Genomic DNA, 12,632 nt, shown 5'->3' on the forward strand with positions numbered 1-12,632 from the left:
TTATAGACCAGTCAGCCTGACATCGGTAATGGAGAAAATTCTCGAGTCCATTATAAAACATTTAATAGCTGAGCATGTGGAAAGCAGTGGCAGAATCGGACAGAGTCAGCGTGGATTTATGAAGGGGAAATCATGCTTGACAAATTACTGGAAATTTTCGAGGATGTAACTAGTAGAGTTGATGAGGGGGAGCCAGTGAATGTGGTTTATTTGGACTTTCAGAAGGCTTTCGACAAAGTCCCACAAAAGAGATTGGCGTGTAAAATTGAAGTGCATGGGATTAGGGGTAGTGTATTGAGATGGATAGAAAACTGATTGGCAGACAGGAAACAGAGTAGGAATAAACAGGTCTTTTTCCAAATGGCAGGCAGTGACTAGTGGGGTACCGCAGGGATCAGTGCTGGGACCCCAGTTATTCACAATATATATGAATGATTTAGATGAGGGAATTAAACGTAATTAATCTCCAAATTTGCAGATGACACAAAGCTGGGTGGGAGGGTGAGCGGTGAGGAGGATGCAGAGATGCTTCAGTGTGATTTGGACAAGCTGAGTGAGTGGGCAAATGCATGGCAGATGCAGTATAATGTGGATAAACGTAAGGTTATCCATTTTGGTAGCAATAACAGGAAGGCAGATTATTACCTGAATGGCTAAAAATTGTGAGAGGGGAATGTGCAACGAGACCTGGGTGTCCTTGTACACCAGTCGCTGAGGGTAAGCGTGCAGGTACAGCATGCGGTAAAGAAGGCAAGTGGTATGTTGGCCTTCATAGCCAGATGATTCGAGTACAGGAACAGGGATGTCTTTCTGCAATTGTAAGGGCCTTGGTGAGACCACACCTGGAATATTGTGTGCTGTTTTGGTCTCCTTATCTAAGGAAGAATGTACTTGCTATAGAGGGAGTGCAGCAAAGGTTTACCCGACTGATTCCTGGGATGGCGGGTCTGACGTTTGAGGAGAGATTGAGTTGATTAGGATTATATTCTCTGGAGTTCAGAAGAATGCGGGGGGATCTCATAGAAACCTATAAAATTCTAGCAGGACTAGACAGGGTAGATGCAGGAAGGATGTTACTGATGGTGGGGGAGTCCAGAACCAGGGCTCACAGTCTGAGGATATGGGGTAGACCATTTAGGACTGAGATGAGGAGAAATTTCTTCACCCAGAGAATGGTGAGCCTGTGGAATTCGTTACCACAGAAAGTCTTTGAGACTGAAACATTGTATGTTTTCAAGAAGGAGGTAGATATAGCTCTTGGGGCGAAAGGGATCAAAGGGTATGGGGAGAAAGCGGGAGCAGGCTCTTGAGTTGGATGATCAGCCATGATCATAATGAATGGCGGAGCAGGCTTGAAGGACCGAATTGCCTACTCCTGCTCCTAGTTTCTATGTTTGTAATTTGTATGTTAGACTGGGTCTTTGGCAGGTGGTGAGGGGAAGGAAACAAGAGGGGAAGGAAAAGCTTACTTCACCTCATCCTCAACAAACTATCTGTTCGCTGATGCATCTGTCCATGACAGTATTGGTAGGAGTGACCATCGCACAGTCCTTGTGGAGACGAAGTCCTGCCTTCACATTGAGAATACCCTCCCTCGTGTTGTGTGGCACTACCACAGTGCTAAATGGGCTAGATTACGAACAGATCTAGCAACTCAAGACTGGGCATCCATGAGGTGCTGTGGGCCATCAGCAGCAGCAGAATTGTACTGGAACACAATCTGTAACCTCATGGCCCGGCATATTCCCCACTCTACCATTACCATCAAGCTGGAGGTTCAACCCTAGTTCAATGAAGAGTGCAGGAGGGCATGCCAGGAGCAGCACCAGGCATACCTAAAAATGATGTGTCAACCTGGTGAAGCTACAACACAGGACTACAAACAGCTGAAGCAGCATGCAATAGACAGAGCCAGCTGATCCACAACCGATGGATCAGATTTAAGTTTTGCAGTCCTGCCACATCCAGTTGTCAATGGTGATGGACAATTAAACAACTGATTGGAGGAGGAGGCTCCACAAATATCCCCATCCATAATGATGGATGAGCCCAGCGCATCAGTGCAAAAGACAAGGGTGAAGCATTTGCAACTACCTTCAGCCAGAAGGGCCGAATGGATGATCCATCTTGGCCTTCTCCTGAGGTCCCCAGCAATTCGGAAGACAATCTTCAGCCAATTTGATTCACTCCACATGATATCAAGAAACAGCTGAAAGCACTGGATAGTGTAAAGGCTATGGGCCCTGACTACATTCCGGCAATGGTACTGAAGACTTGTGCTCCAGAACTTGCTGCACCCCTAGCCAAGCTGTTCTAGTACAGCTACAACACTGGCATCCACCTGGGAATGTGGAAAATTGCCCAGGTATGCCCTGTCCACAAAAAGCAGGACAAATCCAACCTAGTCAGTTACTGCCCCATCAGTCTACTCTCGATCATCAGCAAAGAGATGGAAGGTGTTGTCGACAGTGCTATCAAGCGGAATTTGCTTAGCAATAACCTGCTCACTGATGCCCTGTTTGGGTTCCGCCAGGTTCACTCAGCTCCTGACCTCATTACAGCCTTGGTCCAGACATGGCTGTAATGAGAAGAAGTGAGGTGAGAGTGACTGCCCTTAACATAAAGGCAGCATTTGACCGAGTGTGGCATCAAGAAACCCTGGAGAAACTGAAGCCAGTGGGAATCAGGGGGAAAGCTCTCCACTGCTTGGAGTCATACCTAGCACAATGGAAGATGGTTGAGGTTTTTGGAGGTCAATCATCTCAGTCCCATGACATCGCTGCAGGAGTTCCTCAGGATAGTCTCCCAGGCTCAACCATCTTAAACTGTTGTTATCAATGACTTTCCCTCCATCATGAGGTCAGAAGTGGGGACGTTCTCTGATGATGATGCAATGTTCAGCACCAGCCTCGAACCCTCGGATACTGAAGCAGTCCATGCCCAAATGCAGCAAGACCTGGACAATATCCAGGCTTGGGCTGACAAGTGGCAAGAAAAGTCATACAAGTGCCAGGCAATGACCACCTCTAACAAGAGAGAATCTAACCATCTCCCCTTGATGTTCAATGACATTCCCATTGCCAACATCCTGGGTGTTACCATTGACCAGAAACTGAACTGGACCAGCCATATAAATACTGTGGCTATAAGAGCAGGTCAGAGGCTTGGAATCCTGCGGTTAGTAACTCACCTCCTGACTCCCCAAACCTGTCTATCATCTACAAGGCACAAGTCAGAAGTGTGATGGAATACTCCCCACTTGCCTGGATGAATGCAGCTCCAACAACACTCAAGAAGCTCAACAGTGTCCAGGACAAAGCAACTCGCTTGATTGGCATCCCATCCACAAACATTCACTCCCTACCACAGTAGCAGCAGTGTTTACCATCTACAAGATGCACTGCAGGAACTCACCGACGCTCCTTAGACAGCACCTTCCAAACTCGTGACCTCTACCCCCAAAAAGGACAAGGGCAGCAGACAAATGGCAACATCACTGCCTGCAAGTTCCCCTCCAAGTAAATTTTCACCACCCTGACTTGTCTTTCCTTCACTGTCGTTGGGTCAAAATCTTGGAACTCCCTTCCTAACAGCACTGTGGGTGTATCTACACCACATGGACTGCATTGGCTCAATAAGGCAGCTCACCACCACCTTCTCAAGGGCAGTTAAGGATGGTCAATAAATGCTGGCCTAACCAGTGACACCCACATCCCATAAACAAATTAGGAAAAATACTCATGGAGCCTAACCCCTCTCCCCAAACTCTCGGCCCTACTCTTCCCCAAAAGTCCAGGCCCTCCCTTCGAAACATCTGGCACAGCCGCCAGAGTTTACAAAGCTGAATTGTCCCAAGTGCTGCTCCACTCCCCTTTCCTCTTTCATGTGAAATACGAGACATTTGCTACCATCTTGGGAATCTTACTGTGTACTCTCAGAATGAGAGATGGGAAGGCGTAGAACTTCAATATATCGGTCAAGGAATATGTATAACATGTATAAACATCACTCACTCATAGTTTTTGGAAAATAATGGCAGGGTTGTTAAGCTCAATCTCCAATGTAGCAGTAAAAATCTCGGAAAAATAGGATCAGACTTGGTTTTAATTAAGCCTCTGTTCAAAGACTGGCAGAAATCTGGAAAACTTGTTGATACCAAGATACTGATTGAGCAAATATTGCTCATGAATTGACCTTTAGTTGGGAATGCTTTGAAACCTCAGTACATCCTGCATTTAAACAATCTCGAGTATCCCTGGATTTTTACTCAGAATAGGGTTGTTTGAGGTAGTCAAGCATGTTAAACGGACTTGGGCTCAAAGCACTTACTCGATGTGGAAGAGACCACAGCATTTCAGACTGGAGCAGTGCAACAAGAGATTTATTATGAAAATGAAGGCTCATGGCATTTCAGAAAATGTAGCACCTTTCTTTCTGTTTGTACCTGTCTTTCACTCATGCTGTCAGCGCTGAAAGAGTTGAACGTGTAAAAATCAATAAAATCCAGGTGACACATCTTTTATTTGCTTTCAAAATTCAGCTCATTTTTTTGTTATTTTAAAGAACTAAAACGAGGATGAAAATGGTGAAACTTTACCCTGCTGTGGGTGAACCAAATTGGAAGGAATAGTCAGTACTAAGGAGGATTGCAACAAATTACAGGAGGGCAAACTTGCAGAGTGGGCAAATAATTGGCAAATAAAGTTCAACACACACAAATGTGAGATAGGACATTTTGATAGGAAGAATAGGGAGGTCATTTAATACTTGGAAGATGCAAGTCTAGGTGGGGTGGAGGAACAAATACATCAATCACTGCAAGTTGCGGCACAGGTTAATAAGGTCATTTAAAAAAAAGCAAACCAAGCACTAGTTTTTATTTCTAGGGCAATTATGCTAAACCTACATCAAATCACACAAGAGCATTGCGTGCAATTCTGATCACCATGTTATGCAAAGGACGTGGAGGCACCAAAGAGGGTGCAGAGAAAATTTACAAGGATGATACCAGAAATGTGAGAGTAAATGTCAGGGAGGGATTGAAAGGCTTTTCTCTTGAAAAGAAAGCTGAGGGGCGAACTAATCAAGGTCTGTAAAATTATGACAAACTTGATAGAGTAGATACAGAAAGAATCTTTCCTCTTGTGGGGAAGGATCTAGACAAGCATATGAGGGAGAAAGGGTAAAGATGGCCATGGTGATAGATCTACAGAAGAAAAGATGGGAAGAGGCTCGAGTGGAGCATAAACAGCTCTTGAGGGGTGGAGTCAGATGTGTCACAAAAACAATCCAATCAGGTGGGATGGAACAAGTTTGTTGAATGTAAATGAAGTGTAGCTTAAATGTTACACGTGTGCTATGGTATTTACAATACACCAAAGCTGTAATGTAATACCCTGTGATACTGATGGAGAGTCAGAACACACTTTTATTCTGTGTAATGTACAATTTTTCAGACACTCTGATTTACAGTCATTGAACTGAAATGGATTCTATATCACCTGGTGTTCTGGAAACATTGCCAATCCTCTCGGTTTCATCTTGCATCATATTTTCATTGATAAAAGTTACATTTTCATTGATAAAAGGCTTTGGTTCTCATGTGTTTATTTAACTAGTTAATGATTTTTTTTATACTTTTCTTTGAAGTCCAGAATCCATAGGAAGATGGTGGGAAAGAATGTTCCAGGCAGCAAGCAGCATTGCTAACTGGAGGGGCTCAGGGTGATGCGGTTCAGTAATGCTGAGAGGATCACCTTGGATTGCAAAGACTAGAGTGTCTTTGGCAGAGTGTGGAGGAAGCTGAATGCTGTTTGGGATGTGGAAATAAATGGGCTGTTCCTAGGCTCTCTGTATTGGGGTGGGAGTATGGGGAGTGGAGTGTAGAGGATGAGGTTTGTTGAGATCTGCAAATTCATGCAAAGGTAATCTGGGGCTGAAGCATTAGAGTGGGAGTTAGGTTGAGGGAGAAAGAGTGGAGGCAGGTTGTTGGGGATGAGAAATAGTCAGAGGGGAAGGGGTTGGTGGCCATAATGTGTGACTCTGCAGGACTCAGTGCTTGGACTGCTTTTCATACTTGCTTTGAGTTCTTCTTGAAAGCACTTAGTGCCATTAGTCATATACAGAAGCAGGCTCTCAGATCACAGGTGAAAGTGCACAAAGGCAATTTTCTCATGTGTGAGTCAATAGTGGGGAAAGACATGACGGGGGACAGTGGGCTGGGAGGTGTGGTAAAGAGAGGACGGAATTGAAATTACATTCATATAGCATCCTTCCCAACTTCAGGGCATCCCAAAGTGCTTTACAGCTAATGAAGTATTGTGTCAATCTTGTAATATAGAAGTGTGGCAACCAATCTGTGCACAGAAGGTCCCACAAACAACAATGTGACAAAAATCTTAGTGATATCAGAGGAAGGTTAAAAATTGCTCAGGACATGAGGATAACGTGGTGTCATGGGATCTTTTATGTTCACCTGAGAGCAGACTTGGTTTAATATCTTGACTGCAAGACAGCACCTCTAACAGTGCAGCCCTCCTTCAGTACTATACTGGAGTGTCAGCCTGGACTTCGATGCGTAAGTCCTGAAATTGGGCCTGAATTCTCAGCCTACAAACTTAAGAGGTGAGGGGCTGCCCACTGAGTCATGACTGACACTGATGGGTTCATGGAGGGAACTGAAGCTCACAACATTTTAAAAAGTGCCTTGCATCAGAGAGGGAGACAATTGCAAGAGGGTGGAAATGTAATTTGTAAGAGTCATTGCTTCTACATGTCCACTTGATTTGCAGGTGTTCACTTGTTAGTTGTTTTAACTTATCTATCCACAGCCAGCTAGAGTAGGAGAGAGTCAAAACTAAGTCAGACCATAAAGATGTAGTGAAATTAGTTTACTTAAGCTTGATACAATGTTATAGGAAGTATGTGTGATGCAGTGCTTGTTTATATTTCATAACGGATGTTGTGGAATTGCTTTCTTTCTCTCCCAGCCGCTAACACCGTCTGCATTATGACCACAGAACCATAGAAAAGTTAGAGAGGCTGCGCCGGCTGAAAATAAACTAGCTGCCCCTTCTAATCCCACCTTCCAGCACCCGGTCTGTAGCCTTGCACGTTACTGTAGCACTTACTTTGCCATAATTTCTTACCTCCAGTGCGATCATTTTTGTCACAAATGATAATGCCAGCACCAGAAGTCACACTAATTGCCACCTCCCTCAGTGCAACACAGCTCAAAGTACTTAAACCCACAGCCTTTAAATGGTTTAACATTTGGAAATAAAAACAGAAAATGCTGGATATACTCAGCAGGCCTGTGGAGAGAGACAGAGTTAATTTTCCAGATTGATCACCTTTTATCAGAGTTGGAAAAAGTTGGAAATCTAATAGAAGGACAGAAGGAAGGTCCGTGATAGAGTGGAAGACAGGAGGGATTGAATGACAGAAGAGTTAGTCTTTCAGGGCCAAAGGAAATGGTGATGGGACAAGAAAAAAAACAAAAGATGTGCCTAGAGCAGCTGCTGACCGAAAGCAGAAAATCAGAGAAAAACCGAAATAAGCAAAGTAAAGGAAACAAAATGGGGGTGGAGATTACGGTCTGAAGTTGTTGAACTCAATGTTGAGTCCAGAAGGCTGTGAAATGCCTAATCAAAAGATGAGGCACTGTTCCTCGAGTTTGAATGAGCCTCACTAGAACAGTGCAACAGACCAAGGACAGAGATGTCAGCATGACAGCAAGACAGACAATTAAAATGACAGGCAACTGGAAAGTCAGGGTCATGCTTGCGGACTGAACAGGGGCGTGCTGCAAAGCAGTCACTCAATCTGGATTTGATCTCCCCAGTGTAGAGGAGACCACATTCTGAGCAGTGAATACAAAATTGAAAGAAGCACATGTAAACCTTTGCTTCATCTGGAAGGAGTGTTTAGGGCCTTGGGTGGTGAGGGGACAGGGGGTAATAGGGCAGGTCTTACATCTCCTGTCCTTGTATAGAAAGGTGCGGTGGGAAGGGGGGTGACTGAGGAGTGAACCAGGCTGTCACAATGGGAACTGTCCCTTCACGATGCTGAAAGGGGGGGTTGAAGATGTGGATTGGTGGTGGAATCGTTCCTGAGGCGGTGGAAACGATGGATAATGATCAGCTGAATTCGGAGGCTGGTGGGATGGAAGGTGACGACAAGAGAACCCTGCCATGGTTCTGGGAGGGATGAGAGCAGAAGGTGACAACGAGGGAACCTTATCGTGGTTCTGGGAGGAAGGGGAAGGGAAAGGATGAGAGCAGACATGCAGGAAATGTGGCAGACATGGTAGAGGGCCTGGTCAACCACAATGGCGGGGGGGAATCCTTGGTTGAGTTAAAAAGAAGGCATCTCAGAAGTACTGGTGTGGAAGGTTGCGTCATCGGAGCAGATGGAACTCGGAGAATGGAATGGAGTCCTTACAGGTGTAGGGTGTGAGGAAGTGTAGTTGAGGTAGCTGTGAGAGTCAGTGAATGTTAGATGATAGTGTTCGCCAAAAATGGAGACAGTGAAGTCAAAGAAGGGAAGGAAAGAGTTGGAGATGGACCATGTGAAACTGAGAGATGGGTGGAAATTGGAAACAAAAGTTGATGAAGTTTTCCAATTCAGGACATGGCACCAATACAGTCATCAATGTATCGGAAAAAGAATTGAGGGCGGGGGCCCAAGTTGGACTGGATTAAGGAATGTTCTACGTATCCTACAAAAAGACAGGCATAGCTTGGACCCATCATAACACCTTTTATTTGGAAAAAGATGAGTTAAAAGAGAATTGTTCAATGGGAGAACAAGCTAAGACAGGCAGAGAGGGTGGTCAGTGATGCTGATTGGTTGGTAAGTCCATGGAGAAAGCAACAGGGAACTGTAGGCTCCCCACATTCCCTGGTATTTCAAAAAAGGGTGGAAGGCTTGATCATATTCCTTTGTTTCCAGAGAACAGGGCCCACCTATGAATATATATCCCCTCTAGTAAGCATAAATGAGCCATGTTATGGTTGTTAGTGTAGCTATTAGTGTACTTGATGGCAATGCCACAGCCAATCAGAGTCAACTTGCCAACCAATCAGCAACCTTTTCTCCTAAAGTATAAATTGTTCAGATTGTTTGAAATTTTGTATTCTTGGGTTTGTCCTGATGAGTGCAATACAAAAAGCTTCAGCAACATGTCTCTCTTTTCAGCAATATTCAAGTTCTGTATTACCAAGCAATTTTTGTGTGTGTCTGTGGTGATGGTGAGGGATTGTCAGTGTTGGGAATTGTAGTGTTGCTACTTTCTCCTGCTATTGTTGCCCGGTTTAAGCTTCTTTCTAACCTAGAGCCAGATTCCAGTCTGCAAACACCTGTTACTGAGGGAAAGCATATCCCGATGTGGGCTGCATGATAAGGCTCTTCATCTTGTATCTCCAGCAATGTGTTGCTACTCCTCCCTTTCCCAGGCCTCTGCATACTGTTTGATTTGGGCAGCGTTGCTCATGAAGTCTCTGTTCCGGGCATAATCCCAACCAACTTGTGGGTGAAAAGCCAGCCTCTATAACAGTGCAGCATCCTGACCCAGAGTGAAGGGACTTGGATCTGGATCACCCATTCCCCCCACACCAAACCTATGATTTCCAACAAGATACTGGGCAGCTTCCAAGTAGAAGCCACTGGCAAAGCATACAAGGATTTATCATTCCACTTGTGTGAAGTGCTTCCATGTGTAGACTCTGCAATAATTCTGCCTCAGAGTCGCATTTTCTTAGCTTCCTTTCCTCGGAGAAGCTTCAAAATGTGTGGAGGTGGTACTGAATCACAGCTCTATCACCAGACCACAAACACAACCCTTGAGACACATGCAACAGCCAGGTGATACAGGCTGCTGGTGCTTGAGTAGTTACATTCAGTGTCCTCAGTAGCATGGTCTGATTTATTGAAGGCATCTGTGTGCTTGATCTTAGGAACAAAGCTGGCTCAAGCAAAGAAATTCAATGATCCTGAGGATCCCTGTAAGATCATGGTCGCTACTGATGCCATTGGGATGGGTTTGAATCTGTGAGTATACCAGACACCTTATTGCTGTTCTTTCCCCTCTGCCCAGTGGCTCATGCTGAGGTACAATTCATGAGTTATTTTCCTGGTTGTTCCTCTCCTTAAGATAAATACTGATCAAAACCCACCTTACTGGGTCATTCCTTTTGAGTGAACCTCTGTAGACTGTTGGACTGAGTCCAGTACCTGAGATAAACATGCACAGTTTAATAAAGAGCAGGAACTTTACCTGTTTGTTTATGCTCATTGTCGTCCCTACCGGAGGGACCCTGGAAGCTGCCTCTCACTGTGGATCACTGGGCAGGGAGGGACAATTGTAATTCAAGCCTTATTTTTCCAACCAATAATCATCTCTCTTTTATTCAGGAGCATAAAACGCATCATTTTCAATTCCCTGGTGAAACCAAGTATAAATGAGAAGGGAGAGAAGGAGATGGACAGGATAACCACTTCACAGGCCCTGCAGATTGCCGGGAGAGCTGGCAGGTTCAGCTCAGCCTTTAAGGAAGGGGAAGTTACTACAATGCATCGCGACGACCTTCCAGTGCTCCAAGAGATCTTGAGCAGGACTATCGAACCCATCGAGGTGATCATTACTTAGAAAGCAGCATGAGGGGCCAAGGCCTGCTGTTCAGGACACCACAGTTGAATAGAGGAGAGACAAGGAAGTAGACAGGTGTCAATGAGTCTTATAAATGGCTTTGGATTACAGGAGGAAGGAAGAACTAAGGAGTTCTGTAACATTGGGAGGCCTTTGAATGAGAGAAGTTATGCAATGATTTTAGCACAAGTGTGTGGGTGGAAGCAGAGCCTGGAAGACACGGTGAAGCCATTTTCCTACACTATTCCCATATCCCTTGATGTCTTTAATATCTAGAAATCTATCGATCTCTGTCATGAACATTTTCAGTGACTGAGCCTCCACAGCGCCGTGGGGTAGAGAATTCCAAAGATTCACCACCCTCTGAATGAAGAAATTGCTCATCTAGGCCCTAAATAGCCTAACTCTTATTCTGATTGATTCTAGATCACATGCCCCACCCCTCTCTTTCTCTCTCTCGCACACGCACACACACACACCCCCCCACCCCCGCAATCCTTGGATTTACTCTGTCGAGAATATAGGCCCAACTCCTCAATTTCTCCTAGGACAATCCTGCCATCCCAGAAATCAGTCTGGTGAACCTTTGCTGCAGTCCCTCCATGGTAAGGAAAAGAGACCAAAGCTGTACACAATACTCCAGGTGCAACCTCACAGAAGCTCATATGCATTAGGAGCAGGAGTAAGTCAATCGGCCCCTCGAGCCTGCTCCGCCATTCAATAAGACCATGGCTGATCTGATTTGTAACCTCTCACCTACCTCTGATAACCTTTCACCCTCTTGTTTATCAAGAATCTATCTGCCTCTGCCTTAAAAATATTCAAAGACTTTGCTTCCGCTGCCATTTGAGGAAGAGAGTTCCAGAGACTCACTATCCTCTGAGAGAAAACAAATTCTCCTCATCTCTGTCTTAAATGGGCAACCCCTTATTTTTAAACAGTGACCCCAAGTTCTAGATTCTCCCACAAGAGGAAACATACTCTCCACATCCACCCTGTCAAGACCCCTCAGGACCTTAAAGGTTTTAATCAGGTCGCCTCTTACTCTTCTAAACTCCAGTGGATCCAAGCCTAACCTGTCCAACTTTTCTTCATAGGACAATCCACCCATTCCTGGCATTAGTCTTGTAAGCCCCTGAACTGCTTCTAATGCATTTACATCTTTTCTTAAATAAGGAGACCAATAAGGAGGTTCAATGCAATTGTAGCAAGACATCTTTACTCCTGTACTCAAACCCTCTTGCAATAAAAGCTAACAAACCATTTGCCTTCCTAATTCCTTGCTGCAACTGTATGTTAGCTTTCAGTGACTCATGAACAAGGACCCCCAGGTCCCTTTGGACATCAGCACTTTCCAATTTCTCACAATTTAAGAAATCCTCTGCCTTTCTGTTTTTCTTAAAAAGTGGATGACTTCACATTTTTCCACATTAAATTCCATCTGCTATGTTCTTGCCAATTCACTTAGTATTGTCTAAATCCCCATGAAACCTCTTTGCATCCTCCTCACATTCCCACCTAGTTTTGTGTCATCAGCAAGCTTGGAAATATTAATTGATGAGAAATTCAGAAATCCAAAGATAAAAGGCAACAGAACAGTGTAGGGACGTGGGTAAAGACAAGCAGAATGGTACAGGAAGGGACAAGAGAGTTTAATAATGGACCGCACTCGCTGGTGCACTGTGTAGAGAATAGTAGCAAAAAAATGAAATTAAAGGCTCTTTATCTGAATGTGCGAAGCATCTGCAATAGGATTGATGAACTATTGGCACCAATAGAGGTACGTGCTTTAGATTTAATCACCATTACAGAGACATGGTTGCAAGGTGACCAAGGTTGGAAAATTAGTATTCCAGGGTACACAATATTCCTGAAAGACAGACAGACAATGGCAAAGGAAGAGGGGATGCCCTGATACTAAAGGATGACATTAGGACATTGGTGAGCAAGGACATGGGCTCAGGGGATCATGAAATAGCATGCG

At 44.7% G+C, this 12,632-nt stretch overlaps 1 protein-coding gene across 2 annotated transcripts in view; it reads left to right on the forward strand.

Moving 5' to 3' along the window:
• supv3l1 (SUV3-like helicase) overlaps nt 1-12,632 on the forward strand; it is a 71,342-nt gene that overhangs the window by 40,430 nt on the left and 18,280 nt on the right. For both annotated transcript variants that reach the window (XM_078565816.1, XM_078565817.1), the window contains 2 exons: nt 9,957-10,050; nt 10,414-10,633. In XM_078565816.1, coding sequence (XP_078421942.1) covers nt 9,957-10,050; nt 10,414-10,633 — 314 coding nt within the window. The remainder of the gene's footprint in view (nt 1-9,956; nt 10,051-10,413; nt 10,634-12,632) is intronic.

This window comes from Cetorhinus maximus, chromosome 20 (assembly GCF_964194155.1).
Source record: "Cetorhinus maximus chromosome 20, sCetMax3.hap1.1, whole genome shotgun sequence".
In the NCBI taxonomy this organism is placed as follows: Eukaryota; Metazoa; Chordata; class Chondrichthyes; order Lamniformes; family Cetorhinidae; genus Cetorhinus; species Cetorhinus maximus.